We start from the raw sequence: 22,284 nt of genomic DNA on the forward strand, positions 1-22,284 counted from the left end.
GGCAGGGGGTCCCCGGGTCGTCCTGTCTGGGGCGGAGGGCAGGGGGCCCCCCGGTTGTTCGGCTGGCCGCTCTCCGCAGGTGTGCGCTGGGGCAGGCCGGGTCCAGCCCAGGGCGGCCACTTCACCGCCCGCTGGCTCAGGGTGTAGGGGTCACCGCGGCACCCACGCAGAACCCCAGCGCGGCTCCTGTCGGCGGTGCCCACACGCCCCTGCACCCCGTGGCTGCACCGCCGGCTAGCCCACGCGGGAACGCAGGCCGCCCCGCCCACGCCCTCGCCGCCCGGGCGCAGCGCCGCGCACGCCCGCTAGGGGCTGCCCGAGACGCCCTCACGCCGGCGGCCGCGTCGCGCATGCGCACTCTGGCTGCCGCCGCCCGCCTCTGCCGCGGCCTGTGGTCCGGCTCCGCCGAGGCGCCGAGCCCGGCCCCGCGTCCCGCGTCCCGGGCCGGGAGCGCCCGCCGCTGTCCGCATGCTGCGCTGGCTGATCGGGGGCGGCCGGGAGCCCCCGGGGCTGGCCGAGGTAAGGGCGCCCTCGCGGGCCTGGCCCGGTGCCCGCGGCCCCGGCGGCTCGGCTGTCGGAGGAGCAGGCTCGGTGCTCCCACTTCCTCGTGGTTGCAGTTGGGGTGGATTTTGATGTTTTGATGTTGAGTCCACCCCGCGTGGGCGCGGGTTCGAGTCCCGGCTGCTGCGCTTCCGAGGCGGCGCTTGGGCCCCGCGCCCGCCTGCGCCCGCGGGTCGCGCCCTGCCCCGTCCCCTCCTCCCTCCTCGGATCACGGCCGGTTCGTGTTTATTTATGTGTTGGAAGTGTGCGTGTGCGAGCGAGGGTGCGGGCCGGGCTGGAGCCGGGAGCCGGAGCTCAGCCCAGGCCCCCGGCCGCAGGAGCCCGCGCCCTGAGCCCTGAGCCTCGGAGCTTTCTCCGGGTTTGTCCTCGCACAGGCTGGGCCGGGAACGGGGCTACGAGTCCAGCCAGGCACTCCACTGTCAGGCGTGGGCATCTGTTTATTTTAAATGCTTGTTTATTTGAAAGGCAGACAGTTACAGAGAAGCAGAGGGAGAGGGAGACAGAGAGAGAGAGAGAGAGAGAGGTTGAGAGAGAGAGGTCCTCCATCCTCTGGTTCACGCCCCAGATGGCAGCAGTGGTCGGAGCTGGGCCGATCTGAAGCCAGGAATGGGGAGCTTCTTCCTGGTCTCCCATGCTCAAGCACTTGGGCCATCCTCCACTGCCTTCCCAGGCCACAGCAGAGAGCTGGACGGGAAGAGGAGCAGCCAAGACACTGTCAGTCGTATGGGATGTGGGCTCTGCAGGTGGAGGGTTAACTTAGTGTGCCACAGCGCTGGCCCTGGCTCATCAGTTTTTTTTTTAAACATATGTTTTATTTGATAGCTGGTGCCGCGGCTCACTAGGCTAATCCTCCGCCTGCGGCGCTGGCACACCAGGTTCTAGTCCCGGTTGGGGCACCGGATTCTGTCCTGGTTGCTCCTCTTCCAGCCCAGCTCTCTGCTGTGGCCCGGGAGTGCAGTGGAGGATGGCCCAAGTGCTTGGGCCCTGCACCCCATGGGAGACCAGGAGAAGCACCTGGCTCCTGGCTTCGGATCAGCTTGGTGCGCTGGCTGCAGCGGCCATTGGAGGGTGAACCAACGGAAAAGGAAGACCTTTCTCTCTGTCTCTTTCTCTCTCGCTGTCCACTGTGCCTGTCAAAAAAAAAAAAAAAAAAGATATATTTTATTTGAAAGAGTTAGAGAAGGAGAGACAGGGAGGGAGGGAGAGAGATCCTCCATCCACTGGCTCACTCCCCAACTGGCCGCAATGCCAGCTCATTAATTGTGTTTTTTTTTTTTTTTTTTTTTGACAGATAGACAGTGAGAGAGAGAGATAGAGAGAAAGGTCTTCTTTCCATTGGTTCACCCCCCAAATGGCCGCTATGGCCAGTGCTGCGCCGATCCAAAGCCAGGAGCCAGGTGCTTCTCCTGGTCTCCCATGCGGGTGCAGGGGCCCAAGGACCTGGGCCATCCTCCACTGCACTCCTGGGCCACAGCAGAGAGCTGGACTGGAAGAGGAGCAGCCGGGACTAGAACCCAGCGCCCATATGGGATGCCGGCGCCGCAGGCGGAGGATTAACCAAGTGAGCCACGGTGCTGGCCTGCCAGCTCATTAATTTTTAAGTCAGATTTAAAAATTTTTTTTCTTTCCTTTTTTATTTTTAATAAAATGTATTTGAAAGGCGGAGATACAGAGAAAGAAGGAGACAGAGAGATCATCCATCTGCTGGTTCACTCCCCAAATGGCCACAACAGCTGGGACTAGACCAGGCCAAAGCCAGGAGCCAGGAGCTTCTTCTGGGTCTCCCATGTGGATTTCTTGGGCCCAAGCACTTGGGCCATCCTCTGCTGCTTTCCCAGGGGCGTTAGCATGGAGCTGGATGGGGAAGTGGAGCAGCCGGTGCACATAGGGGATGTCGGCGCTGCAGGTGGATTCTTGCCTTCTATGCCACAGTGCCGGCCCCTTAAGTCAGTTTTAGTTAGAATTTACTGAAGTGGAGTTCGCCCTTTCTGTAAATCTACTGTGACTTGAAAGTCCTAACATTTATTGGATGAATTTGTGTGGAGGATGTTAATGTGGAATTGGCAGTTACTTAGCTTATCAGGGGAAATACTGCTTAGTGTTCGGACATGATATTTTGTAGCTTTTAAAATTGATGTTCTTAGATGTGTATCCTGTGGTTATATCCAGTGTGGTCTTTTATCCTAAATTGTTATCTCTTTTTTGTTTTTTTTCCAACACAAGAAGTCTCCCTTGCAGTCAATAGGTGAAGAACAAACCCAAAACCCCTACACCGAGCTGCTGGTGCTGAAAGCTCACCGTGACATCGTGCGATTTCTGGTGCGGTTAGATGACTACAGGTAAGAGATTTTCATCGACTGAGTACCGTTGGGGAACATGTTTTAGGGAATTCTCTGTTAATAAGTAACCTCACAGTTAGTCCATCTTTTCTACAGTTCCAGAGCTCTCGTCATGGACCCCTGCGTCTTGACGAGATGTCTGACTGTGACTGAAGGCTTTTTCTTGCCCAAGTCAAGGTGTCACATCTGGTGATGGATGAGCGTTTTTTGAGTTTTCTGAAACATTCTTGTTACTCAGAGGTGGGGAAGCTTTTTCTGCAGAGGGCCACTTGGGTATTTATAACCTCATTCGGGGGTCATACAGTTAGCATCTCAAAAGTTAACCTGCCGTAGGTTTATTGAATTTCGAGTCCTACCCTGTGGTTGCCTTGGCAGGGCCAGGCCAAATGATTTTGCAGGCCTTCTGTGGCTGGCCGGGTGAACACTCCGTGCCCCGGTAACCCTGTCTTAAGGGTGAACCTGAATTTGAGAAATGAATAAATGTTTAAGTATTAGGTACATCGGAGCTGTGCTGATGCGAAGCCAGGAGCTTCCTCCGAGTCTCCCACATGGGTGCAGGGCCCCAAGGACTTGGGTCATCTTCCACTGCTTTCCCAGGCCACAGCAGAGAGCTGGATGGGAAGTGGAGCAGCAGGGGACTTGAACTGGTGCTCAGATGGGTTGCCAGCACTGCAGGCGGCAGCCTTACCCACTACACCACAGTGCCAGCCCAGGAATTTGCTATTTTTTTTTTTGACAGGCAGAGTGGACAGTGAGAGAGAGAGAGACAGAGAGGAAGGTCTTCCTTTTGCCGTTGGTTCACCCTCCAATGGCCGCCGCGGCCGGTGCGCTGCAGCCGGTGCACCGCGCTGATCCGATGGCAGGAGCCAGGTGCTTCTCCTGGTCTCCCATGGGGTGCAGGGCCCAAGGACTTGGGTCATCCTCCACTGCACTCCCGGGCCACAGCAGAGAGCTGGGCTGGAAGAGGAGCAACCGGGACAGAATCCGGTGCCCCAACCGGGACTAGAACCTGGTGTGCCGGCGTCGCAAGGCGGAGGATTAGCCTATTGAGCCACGGTGTCGACCTGAATTTGCTATTTTTAATGTATGGTAAGATCACAGGCTGGATTGTTGATGAAGTGTACGTGGCAGGTAATTAGTAGGCAGCTGAGTGAGGCAGTGGCTTCTGGTGAAGGGGACCCTCCTCGCCAGCCCGCTGTCGTCTCCCCCAGGGTTTCTGTCACCGTCCCTGATTTCCTCCTGGCTGTGCTATGTCTTTCCCCTTCCTTTTTGATTCCATGAGACCATGCTCCTGTGATTATTGCAACTCTGATTACTACTTTTGATGAACTTTGTCTTCGTTTCTTCAGGTTTTTATTTATTTAATTTATTTGAAAGGCATAGAGAGATCTCCCATCTGCTGCTTCACTGCCCAGACACCCACAACCACCAGGACTGGGCCAGGCCAGAGCTGCGAGTTGGGAGGTGAATCAGATCTCTGATGCGAGAGGCAGGGACCAAGCAGGTGGGCCGTCACGGGTGCTTCCCACGGTCTGCGCTTGCAGAAATCCAGAAGTGGCAGCGGCGCTGGGACTAGAGCCCGGGCGCTCCAGTGTGGCGTGCAGATGTCCTCAGTCATGTCTCCGTGTTGCACCAGACACCACCCCTCTTCTGCTTTTTTTTGAGACTTAAAAGCGAGATTTGTTAGGGTCACAGACCTCCAGCCAGAGTGGCATGGGGGAGGGCTGTCTTCTGATTTTTAGATGTCTTTGGCGTTGAGTTGCGCTTAGGCCAGTTGGATGGGGGCGGGCTCTGCCCTTGCCTTAGACACGGGGTACAGCCTTCCGGCTTCCAGGCGGCCTGCCCTTAAAGCCAGCTGGGAAGTTGGCACCGTTCCCTCTGGCCTGGCAGTGTCTGTAGTGACTCACAGAACGCGCGAGCACCCTGCTTGGCACTATCACCTTTTTAATAAATGGTGCAAATCGGGACCAAAGAAGTAGCCTCACTGGGCGAGGTCTAGGAGAGTCCTGAAAGTCACAGCTGCTGTGTCCTCAGGACTTGGGCTCTCAGGACATCAGTGTGTGTTGTCAGCAGGGATGGAGCTGTGTGGAGTTTTTACTGGGGATTCGCCACATAGACGTTGTTTGGGTCCCTGGCCACGTGACTCCGCAGCCTCCGCTCCCTGTTCTTCCCAGGAGGCTGGGCTGATCCTTTCGGCAGTGGCCCAGAGCCCAGCCTTCTCATTACGTGGCTCGTGTTTCCCGCGTGGCCAGCCCCCACCCTGAGCTTGTCGGAGGCCTGGGTGAGACACCCGGCTAGCATAGCCTCAGGTGTAGAGTGAGGCACCTGCCGTGAATAATGAAGACTCTCCCGGCACCTGGGGAAGCCCGAGACTTGAGAGGCTGCTTTTGAGGCCCAGGGGCACAGAGGAGCAGCATCACTGCACAGCTCCTGCTTGGGCAGCGTCGCCTCTTGGCTCCACTCCTGGGCTGCCGGCACTTTCCTGTGGCGGTATGAGCCAGCCGAATGATGGCACGGCATGACAATCTTTGCCATTTGGGGGTAATACTCACTTTTGCTGTATTCTTAGAGATTATTTATTTAAGTGGTCCTTTCAGCGGGACACATTTGTGACAAGATAGGATTTTGGGTAGCTAAAGTTTTCTGGTATCACATTTTGCCTTATTAAGTTGCTAGGTAACACAAATCGGATGACTTCACGTCACAAAATCACAAATACTGGAACCTTGCAGAGTCAGGAAGTCCTTCTGTATAGGACATTTGTTCTTTAATTTTTGAATTTTTTTGTTTTAAAAGCCTTTTCTTTCTTCAAGTCCTTTCTCACAGAGGTAACGTGGTTCCCTGAGAGCTCTGGGAACACAAGGGTAGGCCCTTCCTGCCTTTCCCCTCTCCCTCCCACTGCGCCGCTTCCCTTTTGTTACTTTGGAGGTAACACATTTGGAATGTACAGTAAAGATGCTTATTGGTTCACTGAATGAGAAGCAAAACAGGACCCGAGTTCAGTGGGGATACAGACAAGAGCTGTGTACAATAACTGAGCGGAAACGTGACCGCTTCACCCATACATAATACATTTTAAAGCAATCATAGATCATTAAAACTGCTGTAGTATAGCATTCTTAGCACTGAGGCTCAGGAATTTAAATCAATACAGAGTATTCTTTCAGGGTGTAGTCCCTCATTCTCATGTGGTTTTTCGGGATTGCATGTTTGTTTCCGTCCTCTGAAGTGCTCTCTCGCCTGCCCTTGTTACACCAGACTCTGTTGACGGGGTGTCTTGTAGAACTGTGGTAGAACTGTGGTTTTCCCCACACTGGTGCTCCTGTGCCCCTCAGCTCAAGGGTACAGCACCGCTCTGTGAGCAGTCAGGGGCTGTGGGTGAGGTGTCCGTTGCCTGCTCTCCCGTCAGCTGTCGCCCACAGAAGAGCTGAGAACAGCCGCCATCTCAGTTCCTTCTGCAGGGGGTGGTTGGGCTCGCCTGGCTGAGTTCTCTTGCCTGTGCCAGGACCACAGATCTTAGCTGGGGCCACTCTGGTCAGTGTCGACGGCCTGCAGCTGGTTCACGTGGTCTTAGCTGGGATGGCCGCAGCCTCTGTCTCAGGTGCTTGCACAAGTAGTGATCGTGGAAGTTGTTTCTTTTTCTTTTTTTAAGATTTATTTATTTATTGGATAGAGTTACGGAGACAGAAATCTTCCGTCCGCTGGCTCACTCCCCAGATAGCCTCAGTGGCCAGGGCTGGGCCAGGCTGAAGCCCAGAGACAGGCGCTTCATTGGGTCTCCAGGTGGCAGCCACTTGGGCCATCTGCTGCTGCTTTCCTAGGCCCTAGCAGCGAGCTGGCAGGGAAGTGGAGCAGCCCTCAAACCCGTGCACTGTGGGATACCGGCGCTGCAGGCAGCGGGTTCGCCGCTGCACCACCGAGTTCAATGACAGTAGAAGGGCCGCCTCCGAAGTAGGAGGCTTTTTGAGCCTCTGCGTTTAGCCTGTTTTCTGCTGTTTCTGTGGCCAGAGCAAGCCCGGGGCTTGTGCACCTCCACCAGGTGGCTGAATGCACGGTGCCTCCTGATGGCCGAGTCCTGCTGCAGGTGTTAGGTGTAGGGAGGGGCGTGAGTGGTGGCCGTGTTGCTGTTTAGCACCCTGAATCTCCTGTCTGGAGCTGATGGCGAAGCCTGCCTTTTGGCCTTTACGGTTCAGTGATGATATGACTTCAGGAGTTACGTGTAATTCTTGGATTAATGTATGATCAGGCATGAAGTTTTTAGTCAGAGAAGTCTGTAACTTTGAATCCATGTTTCATTTTAAAAACCTTTATTCTGTAGTATGCTAAAACAGAAGAGCTTTAAAGAGTCATTCTTGTATAACTTGGAAGAAGGACATCAGGAATTCTACACGCCATAATGTTGTGAACAGAATTGAGAGCTAGGTGTTTTCACTGTTCATATTTTCCACAGGCTAGAGCTGCCTTACTCTTGCATATGTATATTCTTTATACATGGTCAGATTACAGAAATACTTCTCCAGTTCTTAATAAATTTTATATAGTTACACTTTTTATGTTTTTACTTAGCTTTTGTAGGCATTACATTCTGGTTTTCGGCCAGCTGTTGTAATCCAGGTTTCACGCTTCAAGTCTTTAGATAATATCATCTTATTGAAAATTTTGCAGGAGGATTTTCTTGTTTTCTCGGTGGCTCAGCTAAAATCAGTGAGTGGAAAATTTTCTCAGATTGGTTTTTGAAGATACCAAATAAATCCTGTCTACCCTAACAGACAGCTGCCTTTTCTTTTCTTCTTCAGTATTTTTTGAACATGAAGTGAGGGTCATATTGATTGGGGGGATCACTAGAGAAGGCCAAGCCTCAGCCAGAGGCTTCCAGAAAACAGACTGCGCTAAAATTGCATGTAATACTGCAGCATTGGACACATTAAGCTAAACTGGGTTCATAACACATTTTAAGAATAGTTTTCTGTTGCTTATTTGGCCATTCCTCGCTCCTCCAGGAAACAGACAAGGTTATATAGGATGGTGATCATGACTGGAAGAGAAATCAGGTGACCCATGAAGTGCCAGACCGGGGAGCAGATGTGTGGCTGCGGAGTCGCAGAGCAGGCAGGCTTGGCTCAGTAGATAAGCCGCTCCAGACCAGCAGTGTGTGCCGTGTTCTAGAAGGCTCTCTGCAGCTGAGAATATTCTCTCAGATGGTTTAGGTCCTCTTAGTCTCTGAGTCCTCTGGGAAGCAGCCGCTAACATGGAGTTAAGCAGCGAAAGGTTCGTTAGGGAGAACGGCCAGCGAAGGCGGAGGCAGGAGGCGGGGTAGAACAGGGGAGCGTCAGGCCGTGATGTCCATGTGACGTCGTCTCGGCCAGCCTCATGGGGGTCTCGGGGTGAGCTGGAGGGACTGCCCTCTATGGGAGTTCTGTGCTGTATGTAAATAGCTAGGGCTCTGTGCCCCCACCTGGTAGCCACTGGCTGAGGGTTACTCAGGACTGCTTCTGCGTGCTGAAATCCCAGTGAGCTGAGCTAGTGTGATTACAGTATGATCACGGACCCCGAAGCCCACAGCTGGAGGCGGCCAGGTGATGGCATTCCTCCCCGCGGGGCAGCTGGTCCTCCAGAGGACCCGGGAGGTACACCTTCCTGTCTACCAGGCTTCCTCATTCTGAGTTGGGCTATTTTCTTTGTAAATTTCGGCAATACACTCACGTAGGACATGCGCCTCGACAGCTTTTTAAGAAGCTGATTGATGTAGTTCTTCGGTGACTTGAAAAACTTAACATAGTTTTCAGAGAAAGTGTAGTGAACCTGGAAAGAGGTGTACGTGGAATCCCTTTGTATTGAGGTCCAGCAGCTACGATGCTAATGACAGACTACGTATCTGCAAGTTTTAAGTGCTTGTATCCAGCATCATGTGGCATTTAGACATCTTCATTTATTACAGATTTTTTTTTAGATCCATGACCACCACCACTCCCGTCCCCTGCACCTGCCTTGAAACCCTTCTGGGACTCTTGGTGGGGAATTTGTTTTTTCAGTGTCTGCTGTTTCTGGAGAAGGGCTTTGCCTCACGGAACGGAACAAGCCAGTGTCACTGTGCCTGTGTTCTCCTTGTGGCTTGCAGCTGGGTTGTGCCTCGCTGGCTGAGACACCGTCAGGTGTGAGAGGGCCATGGGAGTGGGCGGGAGCATCTGTCAGTCTGCGACAAGAACAGCAGGTGTGTGACACAATCTCACCTTCAGCTTCCTGTCACCTGAGCAGCAAAGTTCTATAACGGCCAGGGAAAATTGGCTCTCATTTATAAAACAGCCCTGCATTCAAGATCTTTTCAATGTACCTTTAAACCACCTGACAGCCCGAGCAGTTTGGTTCACAGCCGCAGTGGACTGCAGCAGACCCTGCACGTTTAAATCCATGGTGGTACTTTCAGGACTCACTAGTTAGCTTTGAAGGAGAATGCTAGGGAATTCTCACTTTTTTTTTTTTTTTGGACACGCAGAGTGGACAGAGAGAGAGAGAGACAGAGAGAAAGGTCTTCCTTTTGCCGTTGGTTCACCCTCCAATGGCCGCCGCGGCTGGCGCGCTGCGGCCAGCACACCGCGCCGATCCGATGGCAGGAGCCAGGTGCCTATCCTGGTCTCCCATGGGGTGCAGGGCCCAAGCACTTGGGCCATCCTCCACTGCACTCCCGGGCCACAGCAGAGAGCTGGCCTGGAAGAGGGGCAACCGGGACAGAATCCGGCGCCCCGACTGGGACTAGAACCTGGTGTGCCAGCGCCGCAAGGCGGAGGATTAGCCTAGTGAGCCGCGGCGCTGGCTCTTTTTTTTTTTTTTTTTTTTTTTTTTTATACTTCATCATTTATTTGAAAGGCAGAATTAGACAACAGACAGACTGGCAGATAGACCATTTGCTGGTTCACTCCTCCAAATAGCTACAATGGCTGGAGCTGGGCCCATCTGAAGCCAGGATCTTCCTCTGGGTCTCCTGCACAGGTGCGTGGGCCCAAGCCCTTGGGGCATCTTCTGCTGCGTTCCTAAGAGCATTAGCGGGGAGCTGGATCAGAAGTGGAGCAGCTGGGACTCACACCAGCACCCGTATGGGATATTGGTGCCAGAGGCAGCGGCTTTACCTGCTAATAAGCCACAGCTCCGACCACCTAACATACTTTTAAGAATTGGGAAATAAGAGGACAAATTCAGGATGTGTGCTGCCTTTGTTACATAAATCGCACCTTGAAATCAGCCATAACTGATAGGAAGAAGTATCTCTTTATAGAATTGGAATATTATAATTTTGCAAGCTGTAATATTTAGGGGAGAAAAAAATTTCTGCTACTTAGGTTCGTTTGTCAGGGCTCTGCGATTTAGACTGACAAAATACCGATTAGGAAGAGAAACAAAGAAATGCATTCACGCATGCTGATGTGCTAACACTGGCCTTCGCCGGGATGAGGGATTCGGAGGGCTGGCTCACACCTGGGCTTCCCGTGTATGCCCTTCGCCCCCAAAGGGAGGGGAAGAGCGTGGTCACTGGCCTCTCCTCAGTTCCCTCCGCTGAAAGTCACCCTTGGCCAGGATGGCGTGTTTTGGGTTGCATACTCTGAACTCTGACATGAAGTAAATTGAGGCACTAACATTCGATGGCTGTTCACGTCACACTTGAAATCCAGTCTGCCGGGGACTGTGTCTTCTGATAGAGAGTGTGTGCTGCCTGTAGAGTGGGCATGTCAGAAATTCACACTGGATTCTGCTGAGCTGCGTAGCTCTGTCCCCTGCTGCACAGGAAGGAGCCAGCAGGATCAGACGAGAGCGCCACAGGGCAGGTGAGCTTTGTTTCTACACAGATAGACTGCAGGGAGAGCTTTGATGGAGAATGAAGGAGTGGGATCAAAGACTTTGGCACCCAGTGCCAATGTGTGGGTCTTGTTTGGATCCTGCTTCTGACTAATAGACTCTTGAAAAGTACTTTTTTTTTTTTTTTTTTTTTCAAAAAGGGAAATTGGACAGCTCACTGGGTGTGTGTAGACGTAGGTGTTAACTGCAGGTTTGCTGTAGAAGAGTCCCTAGGGATGGATGTGTAGCGAATCAGCACTGGTGGAGTGAGACCCAGGGCTGGCACCTGCTCCAGGCTCATCTGAGGGGAGGGCGGGGTGGCTGTGGGTGGAGCAACACAGGTGATGAGCGCTTGGGCACTTTCATTATCTGCCTCTCCACGTCAGTGTGTTTGAGCACTCCCTAATGAAAGCTGAAAAGTGATTTGATACGAGAAAATAAAAAATGCCAATTTGGAAGATTTTTGCTGCAGTATGATAGAGTATTTTTTGTGGGTGTTAAGGGTTCAGTATTACGTGGAAACCCGCCCCTGTTTCCTCTGAGGACAGAATTTACTAAGAATAAGTGCAGGCCTGCACAGGTGGAGACGAGCACGTGAGCCTGGTAAGGTCATAATAAAGAAGAAGCTGGAGGGAGAGATGGGACTTTGGCCCGCACGCACAGTGGACTCCCTTACCCTGCACCCTAGACTAGGGAGCTTACTCTCCGGAGCTTTGGAGCCACTGGACAGCTGCCGGCGTCCCACTTAGGTGGCCTGAATGTTCCCGCTCTGGACAGATCCTCGGAGAAGACGAAGAAGAGGTGGCCCTGCGCACGCTGAGTTTTCTGGCTCACCGCGCGGGGGCGGAGCGGCCTGGGGTGTTCCTCCCATGGAAGTTCCTTCATGGAAACCGCAACTCCGGGGGGTGTTCCCCTTTACACTGCAAACTTGATGTGTAGTTCAGCTTTGCAGGTTAGGGGCAGGAGGGCAGAATTTACTTAAGATTTTACCCTTGCAAGTGACTGTGGGAACTGTGAAAATTTTCCACCTTCAGTCTGTTTGTGAGTTGAAAGCAGACCTTAGACCTTACGTATTAGGGTTGTGTTAACACAGTACATTTGTTTTAAACCAGGGAAAAAAGTAAAAAATTCAGATATGATAAAACTATCAGTGGTCACAGTGCTGATGACTCCCGGGAAGTCCGTTCAACCTCCGAGTCTCTGTGTACTTTTCCAGATGGCTTTAAGTAATTCTGCATAGAAACGAGAATCTATTTTAAATGAATTTTAAGTTATTTCAATTTTTGTGTAGTTTCTAGTACTATAGTAACTTTTCAACTTAATTTTATTGTAAAAACACAGTATTTTAGTTTCATCCTGTATTGGCAGGTAACTTGTGAATTAGGTAGGAAGTTAGGTGACCCTGGAATTTTCTGCATTGCTGTAGTATACTCTAGTTTGAGTTTTTTAGTTCTTTATGGTATGTTGGTATGGGATACAGGAAGATTTAAGGGAGCAGGGAGATGAATGAGGACATTAAAAGATATCGGCCGGTGCCGTGGCTTAACAGGCTAATCCTCCGCCTTGCGGCGCCGGCACACCGGGTTCTAGTCCCAGTCGGGGCGCCGGATTCTGTCCCGGTTGCCCCTCTTCCAGGCCAGCTCTCTGCTGTGGACCGGGAAGGCAGTGGAGGATGGCCCAAGTGCTTGGGCCCTGCACCCGCATGGGAGACCAGGAGAAGCACCTGGCTCCTGGCTTCGGATCAGCACGATGCGCCGGCCGCAGTGGCCATTGGAGGGTGAACCAACGGCAAAAAGGAAGACCTTTCTCTCTGTCTGTCTCTCTCACTATCCACTCTGCCTGTAAAAAAAAAATTTTTTTTAAGATTTCAAGGCAAGAACAGTGTGTTACTTTTCTTGGCGTTTCCTTAGCATAGAATCTCATTTAATACATTTTGTACTAATCAGTAAAGAAGTATTTCTCTCAAAGTCTTACCTTTAGACTTAAATCTTTGGATTCTGTTCATTGTTTTTAAGAGATTGTTCTGTGAAATATTATGGCAGTGTATTCACTGTTCCTATTGAGTAGCTTAAATCTTACATATTAACTCCTGTTAGAATGCAGGCCTCCTTTTTGGCAGTCACAGTATGTTTCCGTATTAGGAATTCCGATTTTCATTTCTGACTTGGAAATGGCGTGAGTGTGTGCTTGACTGACCTGGATTTGGTTTAGGAGAAAAGTGCGACTGGGTTCTAGTCACGCGTCACACGTAGGAGGGTTAATCACAGTGCTCACTAACGATCTCCTAGCCCTCACTGGTTGTTTTATGAGAGGTACAGATACATCACAAAGTTACATTGCACATTTTGAAGCTTTACATTAGCCTTCTATACGAAGTTAGAAATAAACACTGAGATGGTCAAAGGAAGAAGATGGCAATAGTGCGGAAGGAAATTTAAAGGTGCGGCTTACGTAACAACTGGCCAGTGGATCTGCGAGCAATAAAAATGGGCTGATTTCATGCACTTAGTACTGCACGTTCAAACTTGTGCGCTGCTGGTTGAATTACAGTGTTGGTGAAGTGCTGTGTATCCTGAATTCTCAGCTGTTCAGCTGTCTCTCCTTGTGAGTCAGACTTGACAAAACAATAGTGAGAAGTTAAAAACCAGGTTTAGAAAAACTATTTTAATTCTGTAGTCTTCTCAGTGGAAGAAAAGCAATTATAGGAGTTTAAAGAATCAATACCAAATTGATGTTTTATATCAAATAAAACTTAAGCCCCTGGTCTTGCCCTCCCTGCCATCCCAATATAAACAAAAGGATCACCAGGCCCAGAAACACAAACCATTCAAGGCTGACTTCCAGCAGCACTCAGGATGCTTGCTCAGGACGTGATTGGCTCTCACTTTTATAAAATGTATGTAATTAGGCACAGGCAATGTATTTTTAATTTAAAGATTGTTCACCTCCAGGTGTTTTATATCTTAAATTTTGACATAAGAATAAAAGGTAGGCATGCTTTTAAAATTTTTTTGTTTGTGTGATGTCTAGCTAGTTACCTAAAGGCTCCTAAAGGTCCTTTCTATTAAAAAAACATGTAAGGGGGCTGCACCGTGGCTCACTTGGTTAATCCTCCGCCTGCGGCACCGGCAACCCCTATGGGTGCTAGGTTCTAGTCCTGGTCGGGGCGCCAGATTCTGTCCCGGTTGCTCCTCTTCCAGGCCAGCTCTCTGCTATGGCCTGGGAGGGCAGTGGAGGATGGCCCAAGTGCTTGGGCCCTGCTCCCCATGGGAGACCAGGAGAAAGCACCTGGCTCCTGGCTTCGGATTAGCATAGCGCTGGCCATAGCGGCCATTTGGGGAATGAACCAACAGAAGGAAGACCTTTCTCTCTGTATCTCTCTCACTGTCTATAACTCTACCTGTCAAATAAGTTAAAAAAAAAAAAAAAAAAGATAAGTAGGGACCAGCGCTGTGGTGTAGCTGGTAAAGCCGCTGCCTGCAGTGCCGGCATCCCATATGGGCGCCGGTTCTAGTTCTACCTGCTGCACTTCCAATCCGCTCTCTGCTGAGGCCTGGGAAGGCAGTGGAGGATGGCCCAAGTGCTTGGGCCCTGCACCCCATGGGAGACCGGGAAGAAGCCCCTGGCTCCTAGCTTCGGATCGGCCCAGCTCCGGCCGTTGCGGCCAATGGGGAGTGAACCAGCAGAGGAAGATCCATCTCTCTCTCTCTCTCTTTCTCCTCCCTCCCTCCCCCCTCCCATCCCTATCTCCTCTGCCTCTGCCTCTCTGTAACTCTGCCTTTCAAAAAATAAATCTTAAAAAAGGTATTTAGTTCTATATTTAATAACTTCTTGGGGCTGACACTGCGACATAGATGGTAAAGCCGCCACCTGTAGTGCCGGCATCCCACATGGGTGCTGCTGAAGACCCGGCTGCTCCACTTCCCATCCAGCTCTCTGCTATGGCCTGAGAAAGCAGTGGAGAATGGCCCGAGTGCTTGGGTCCTTGCACCCATACGGGATTCCTGGAAGAAGCTCCTGGCTTTGGATCAGCCCAGCTGCAGCTGTTGCGGCCATTTTGGGGGTGGACCAGTGGGTAGAAGATTCTCTCTCTCTGCCTCCGCCTCTCTGTAACTCTGCCTTTCAAATAAGTAAATAAATCTTTGAAAAAAAGAAAGAAATTATTGACAGTCTTTGCCAGACTGTGTTTGATCCGCTCTGACAGTAGGAGATTCATCGGAGGGGTTTGGAGGGTTGTTTGGCACAGTGGTTAAGATGCTGCTGGGGTCGCCCACATCCTGTACTGGATGCGGGTCTGAGTCCTGGCTCCACTTCTCATTCCAGGATGGCGGTGGGCATTTGGCGCAGCAGCTCAGTTGCCATTGGGACACCCACATCCCATGCGGGAGTTCATGGTTTGAGTCCTGACTCCTGGCTCCGATCTGGGCTTTCCCGACTGCTGGGGGTGTTTGAAGAGTGAACCAGTAAATGGGAGATCTCTGTCTCTTTCTGCCTTTCAGATAAAATGAAAATAAATAAAACATTTTTTAAAAGGTTTTGAAATGGGAGCTGCGTGTGGGAATTGTTTGAGCTAGTGAAGATAACATTTAAATAGACTTTGAGTATGAGAAATCTGACTTGAACCTCAGTTGACAGATGTTAAGGAAAGTGTCACATGAGTGAGATAGATTGTATGTATCTCGTAGGGGTAAAATCCAAACAGATGACTTACTGTATCCAGGTGTACTGTGTGTCCAATGACACCTGTGTGTCAAATGATAGCAGCAGTGTTTACTCGAGTGACGACGTCCATGGTGCAGACCCAGATTTGGTGACACCAGTAACCATGGTGCAGGAAGCACAGCAGATCTTCTCAGTGCCACAGCTGTCTGTGGAATACCGCCTGTTACTGATTCTTAACTGTAGGGACCAGTGACATGCAGCCTGTCGCTGGCTCTGACATTGCCTGTTCCTTCTCTTCGGAAAAGGAAAACCTGAGTTCACGTGAATGACAGTGATGTTATAGGGACAACTTGGAGTTGGGTTTGAGTCATTAAAACTTGGTATCCAGCGTGTGTGCTGCGCTATTACTGGAGTACCTGACCCACGCAAAGTGATTGTCGTACGCTGCTGTGATGAGACACTGCCCCGAGTGGTGCTTTCCTGGTGTTATAGCAGTCACTACGATGAATAATCTTTGTTTTCTTATAGTGCTGTGTCAGCAGTCTCTTCTCTACAGAATGTAGATGATTTTTCCTTTATGAATAGAGAATGAGAGTTGAAGAAGGAGACCCTATATATCAGAGTTTACCATAAGTCTTGTTTTATAGAATGAAACACTTTCCTGGGCATTTCAAGCATTTTTGCTTAACAACCAACAACCCTCAAAAAATCCAAAAAACCTAAAATGCCAAACCTTCTAATAACACAGAACACATGTGGAAAGACCATATACACTGAACAGATGAACAGAGGTGAGAACTTGACTTTAAATAATGTCAATGCACCCTTATGGAAAAGGTAATGGAGATACTCTATGTGAGGGCATGGTTCTTGAACATTGCTTTCTATCCATAAAGTCTCTCCATTTCATCCGAGTCATGGATTTCATAAGATCATAAACTTTTTGAGGAAGTAAAGACTTGAAAGAATGTGTGTTTCCCTTTCATTTTTACATTTCTAGTGGGTTGTGCTTTGTAAGCCTATAATGTCTTTATTTACCTTTGAATCCCCAGTACCTGGCACAGAACCTAGAAGGTAGTCTACATATGTCTGATTAAATTAGCTTAAGGAACTTAATCTTCATTAATATTAGTAACTCAAAATACCACTAATATGATGTGGTAGTTCTTAATCCTAGTAATTAAGTGTCACTAATTACTTTTTTCTCTGATCAGGTTTGCATCGGCTGGTGATGATGGAGTTGTGGTTGTATGGAGTGCACAGGTATGTGTCGGTCATATGTGGACTGTGTCATAAAGTAGGCCACTCTTGGTGAGCATTCATTTGTGAATACTGTGGGGATATTTTTGTACAGTATTATAATTTGTACAGTAAGATATATTTTGTATCAGTAACATTATTTGGAATTGATACTTGAGAAGGGCTCTTCAGGATAAATCCATTTAAAATGGAGACCAGAGGTTCCAAGATGGCAGAGTAGAGGAGGGAGCTTACAGCTCTAGCCCGGAGAAGATAGTTTAAAAACAGTGGAGACGGTGCCGTCTCAGGGAAGAGTTAGGGGAGAAAACAGCAGAGGAAGCTCTTCCATAAGAGGCACACGGTGGACCTAGGTGGAGGGCTCGGGACTCCAACAACCGAGAGCCTACGAAACCGCAGTAGCCCGAGCCACTGGCAAAAACGCCGCAGGAAAAGCCTAGAGGGAACGAGGCTTGAAGCCCCGTGGGGAAAGTGTACCAGACAAACTGGAGGAGAGAAAAAAAAAAAAAGAATGGTACGGACCTGTTTCTCTTTCTCCAGTCACCTCACAAAGACGTACAAGCTGGTAGAGTGGCCACCATTTTGGACATAGGTAACAGCTGTGCCAGCTTGTGTCTGCACCCGGCAGTCAGCTGAGTGGAGACTCCTGACTCTGGCGGGGAGAAATAACAGGGGGCTAGGAGCTTGTGACTGTGTGAAGCTTCTGAACCAGGACTGTGGGGGAAAAAAATGCTGAGGGTGTGTGGGAGAACTCACGGTGTGGCTGGGACTTTGAGCAGTCTCAGTGGGAGATGCCACAAGCTTGGGGGTTCCTGGTTACCTGGCGAGAGACATTGCTGGGGAATCTGACTTTACACTGAGGACTACACAGATCCTTTGTGTGGTCTTGGGACAGAGCAGACGAATATTATACCAGCTGGGGCTCGCACTCAGGCACTGGCCTCCATCTAGGAGAAGAGCTCAACTGAGCAGAATATACTTACCTTTTTATTAAAAAAAGAAGATTTACCATGCCACACCTGGGTATGTCACCCTAGGCATGCCCTTAACCCTGGAGAACTAGAGCTCTCTGGCCATGCCCACTACAAGCCTCTAGAGATTCACTGAAAGCAGTCTACTTACCTACAGAGTCATAGTACAACGATAAAAGCCACCACAGTTGAACAAAAAAGAAACCAATGAGTATCTCCACAAATGCTGACAACAAATGCAATAGTCCAAGAAACAATTAAGGAAGACAACAGGATGCTCCTAAAAAAACACAACACTTCAATACTAGATTATGAAGATGATGAGATAGAAGAAATGCAAGAAATAGAACTCAAAAAATTGATCATAAGATTACATAGAAGTAACCAAAAGCAGATGCATGAACTGCTGAAATCCATGCAGGACATGAAAGAAAATCTTTCCTATGAAATTGAAATCTTAAGGAGGAATCAAAACAAAATGAAGAATTCAATAGAACAAATAAAAAATGCAGTGGAGAGCCTTAAAAACAATCAGTGAGGCAGAAGAGAATATATCGGACTTAGAAGACAGAGCACAGGAAAATATAAAATTAAACCAAAGACAAGAAGAGGAAATTAGAAATCTAAAAAACACTGTTGAGAATCTATAGGATGCTATAAAAAAAATAAACAAACCCAATATTTAGGTTCTAGGAATTCTTGAAGGCATGAAGAGAGTGAAAGGATTAGAAGGCCTTTTTAGTGAAATACTAGCAGAAAACTTCCTGGGTTTGGAGAAGGAAGAGATGTCCAAGTATAGGAAGCATACAGAACTCTGAGTACACATGACCAGAAAAGATCCTCACCATGACACATTGTACTCAAACTCACCACAGTGAAACATAAAGAGAAGATTCTAAAATGTGCAAGAGAGAAACATCAGATTACTCTCAGAGGATCTGCAATTAGACTCACAGCTGACTTCTCATCAGAAACCCTGCAGGCTAGGAGAGAATGGTGAGATATAGGTAAAGTCCTAGAGGAAAAAAAACCTGTCAGCTCAGAATATTATACCCTGCAAAGCTCTCATTTGTGAATGAAGGTGAAATAAAGACTTTTCATAACAGAAATTGAAAGCATTTGTCACCACTCGTCCAGCCTTGCAAAGATGTGTTGCACACAGAAACACAGAAACATGGCCGTCAATACGAAAGAAGGTAAAGGAAAAAAATTTCTCAATAAAAGATCAAAGGAAGTTCAAATTATAAATTAGGAATATTTTAGGAAAAATGGCAAGACAAAGTCATCACTTATCAATAGTCACAATGAATATAAAAGACCTCAACTCTCCAGTTAAAAGGCACAGACTGGCTGAATGGATAAAAAAAAACCCATCAATTTGCTGCTTACAAGAAACACACGTTTTCAACAATGATGCATGCAGACAAAGGGAAAGGCTGGAAAAAGATACTCCATATGAACAGAAACGGAAAAAGAGTTGACATAGCCATCTTAGTATCAGACACAATAGACTTTAACACAAAAACTCTTAAAAGAGATAAAGAAGGGCACTATATAATGATTAAGGGGTCAATTCAATAGGAAGATATAACTGTTATAAACATATATGCACCTAAGTACAGGGCACCTGGCTATTTAAAAGAAATGTTAAGGGACTTAAAGGGAGACTTAGACTCCAATACAATAGTATTGGGGGACTTCAGTACTCCATTTTCAGCAACGGACAAATCAACCAGACAGAAAATCAACAAGGAAACAGCAGATTTCATAGACACTATAGACCAAATGGTCCTAACAGATACACACACACACACACAGAACTTTTCATCCTATAGTTACAGAAAACACATTCTTATCAGCAGTGCATGGAACTTTCTCTAGGATTGACCACATACTAGGCCATAAAGCAAGTTGCAGCAAATTCAAAAGAATCGAAATCCTACCATGCATCTTCTCAGACCACAATGGAATGATGCTGGAAATTAGCAACTCAGAAATCCCTAGAGCATATGCAAACACATGGAGACTGAACAACGTGCTCTTGAATGAACAGTGGGTCATAGAAGAAATCAAAAGAGAAATCAAAAACTTTGTGGAAGCAAATGAAGATAACAACACATCAAAACTTATGGGATACAGCAAAAGCAGTGTTAAGAGGAAAGTTTATAGCAATAGATGCCCACACCAAGAAATTGGAAAGGCACCAAATAAATGAGCTATCAATACATCTCATCTAGAAAAACTACAGCAAACCAAAGCAAAACTAGTAGGAGAAAAGAAATAATTAAAATTAAAGAAGAAATCAACAAAACTGAATCCAAAAAAATAATATGAAAGATCAGCAAAATGAAGACCTGGTTTTTTGAAGAAATTGACACACCATTTGCCCAACTAACCAAAAAGAGAAAGAAGACCCAAATCAATAAAATTAGAGATGAAAAAGGGAATGTAACAACAGACACTACAGAAATAGAGTCATCAGGAATTACTACAAAGAGTTGTATGCCAACAAACTGGGATATCTAGCAGAAATGGATAGATTCCTAGACACATACAACCTACCTAAACTGAACCATGAAGACATAGAAAACCTAAACAGACCCATAACCAAGACGCAAATTGAGTCAGTAATTAAGGCCCTCCCAACAAAGAAAAGCTCAGGACCAGGTGGATTCACTGCTGAATTCTACCAGACACTTAAAGAAGAGCTAACTCCAATTCTTCTCAAGCTATTAACACAATTGAAAGAGAGGGGATCCTCCCAAATTCTAAGAAACCAGCATCACCTTAATTCCTAAACCTGAAAAAGATGCTGCAGAGAAGGAGAATTTCCCTGATGAACATAGATGCAAAAGTCCTCTTGTTGGGGTCTCAAGCCCGAGACTGGTCCCTGACCAGCAGGGCCAACGCAAGCACTTCCCAACAAGGCGAATGGGGAGGTAAGTTTGACGGGTCAAGAAGACACCACAAGCACCCGTGAGTTCTGTCGAAGCAGGAGCTATTTTATTGAGGAAGCATACAGGCTTATAAAGCTTATGAAGGACATGCGCAGTAGGGGAGCCAATCAGCGAAAAGGTCATACAGGCGTGGGTGGACCATGCACGGGGCATCTTAAGCAAGGTATAGAGATCACGCACTGTCCACGTGTCCAGAACTAAAGTGGAGCTATCCCTGCTGATGGTCTGATCTTACCTAGCTGAACTGCGGCAGCCACAGACACGCCCCTTGAACATCCGCCAGGCGTCATATTGTAATGGAGATTTTAGACAATGCCCAACACGTAGATGCAAAAATCCTCAATAAAATTCTGGCCAATAGAATTCACAACACATCAGAAAGATCATCCACCCAGACCAAGTGGGATTTATCCCTGGCTTGCAAGGATAGTTCAACATTTGCAAATCAATCAATGTGATACACCACATTAATAAACTGCCGAAGAAAAACCATATGGTTATCTCAATAGATGCAGAGAAAGCGTTTGATAAAATACAACACCATTTCACAATGAAAACTCTAAGCAAATTGGGTATAGAAGGAACATGCCTCAACACAATCAAGGCAATTTATGAAAAACCCACGGCCAGCATCCTATTGAATGGAGAAAAGTTGGAAGCATTTCCACTGAGATCTGATACCAGACAGGGATGCCCACTCTCACCACTGCTATTCAATATAGTCCTGGAAGTTTTAGCCAGAGTCATTAGGCAAGAAAAAGAAATCAAAGGGATACAAATTGGGAAGGAAGAACTCAAACTATCCCTCTTTGCAGATGATATGATTCTTTATTTAGGGGATCCAAAGAACTCTACTGAGAGACTATTGGAACTCATAGAAGAGTTTGGCAAAGTAGCAGGATATAAAATCAGTGCACAAAAATCAACAGCCTTCGTATACACAGACAATGCCATGGCTGAGAAAGAACTTCGAAGATCAATCCCATTCACAATAGCTACCAAAAATATCAAGTACCTTGGAATAAACTTAACCAAGGATGTCAAAGATCTCTACGATGAGAATTATAAAACTTTACAGAAAGAAACAGAAAAAGGTACCAAAAAAGGGAAAAATCTTCCATGTTCATGGATTGGAAGAATCATTATTATCAAAATGTCCATTCTTCCAAAAGCAATTTACAGATTCAATGTGATACCAATCAAAATACCAAAGACATTCTTCTCAGATCTGGAAAAAATGATGCTGAAATTCATATGGAGGTACAGGAGACCTCGAATAGCTAAAGCAATCTTATACATCACAATATCAGATTTCAAGACATACTACAAGGCAGTTATAAGCAAAACAGCCTGCTACTGGTACAGAAACAGATGGATAGACCAATGGGACAGAATAGAAACAGCAGAAAGTAATTCAAAAATCTACAACCAACTTACATTTGATCAAGGTTCCAAAGCCAATTCCTGGAGCAAGGACAGTCTATTCAATAAATGGTGCTGGGAAAACTGGATTTCCACGTGCAGAAGTATGAAGCAAGACCCCTACTTTACACCTTACACTAAAATCCACTTAGCATGGATTAAAGATCTAAATCTATGACCAGACAGCATCAAATTATTAGAGAACATAAGAGAAACTCTGCAAGATATAGGTACCGGCAAAGACTTCTTGGAAAAGACCCCAGAAGAACAGGCAGTCATAGCCAAAAT

General features: G+C 47.9%; 1 protein-coding gene across 2 annotated transcripts in view; it reads left to right on the forward strand.

Annotated features, from left to right (window-relative positions):
* Positions 1 to 399: 399 nt before the first annotated feature.
* The window catches only part of WDR41 (WD repeat domain 41), a 50,793-nt gene continuing 28,908 nt past the window's right edge, over positions 400 to 22,284 (forward strand). For both annotated transcript variants that reach the window (XM_062212543.1, XM_062212542.1), the window contains exons 1-3: positions 400 to 519; positions 2,785 to 2,900; positions 16,604 to 16,652. In XM_062212543.1, the coding sequence (XP_062068527.1) occupies positions 469 to 519; positions 2,785 to 2,900; positions 16,604 to 16,652 (216 nt within the window). In that variant the 5' untranslated portion in view covers positions 400 to 468. The remainder of the gene's footprint in view (positions 520 to 2,784; positions 2,901 to 16,603; positions 16,653 to 22,284) is intronic.

This window comes from Lepus europaeus, chromosome 15, assembly GCF_033115175.1.
Source record: "Lepus europaeus isolate LE1 chromosome 15, mLepTim1.pri, whole genome shotgun sequence".
NCBI lineage: Eukaryota > Metazoa > Chordata > Mammalia > Lagomorpha > Leporidae > Lepus > Lepus europaeus.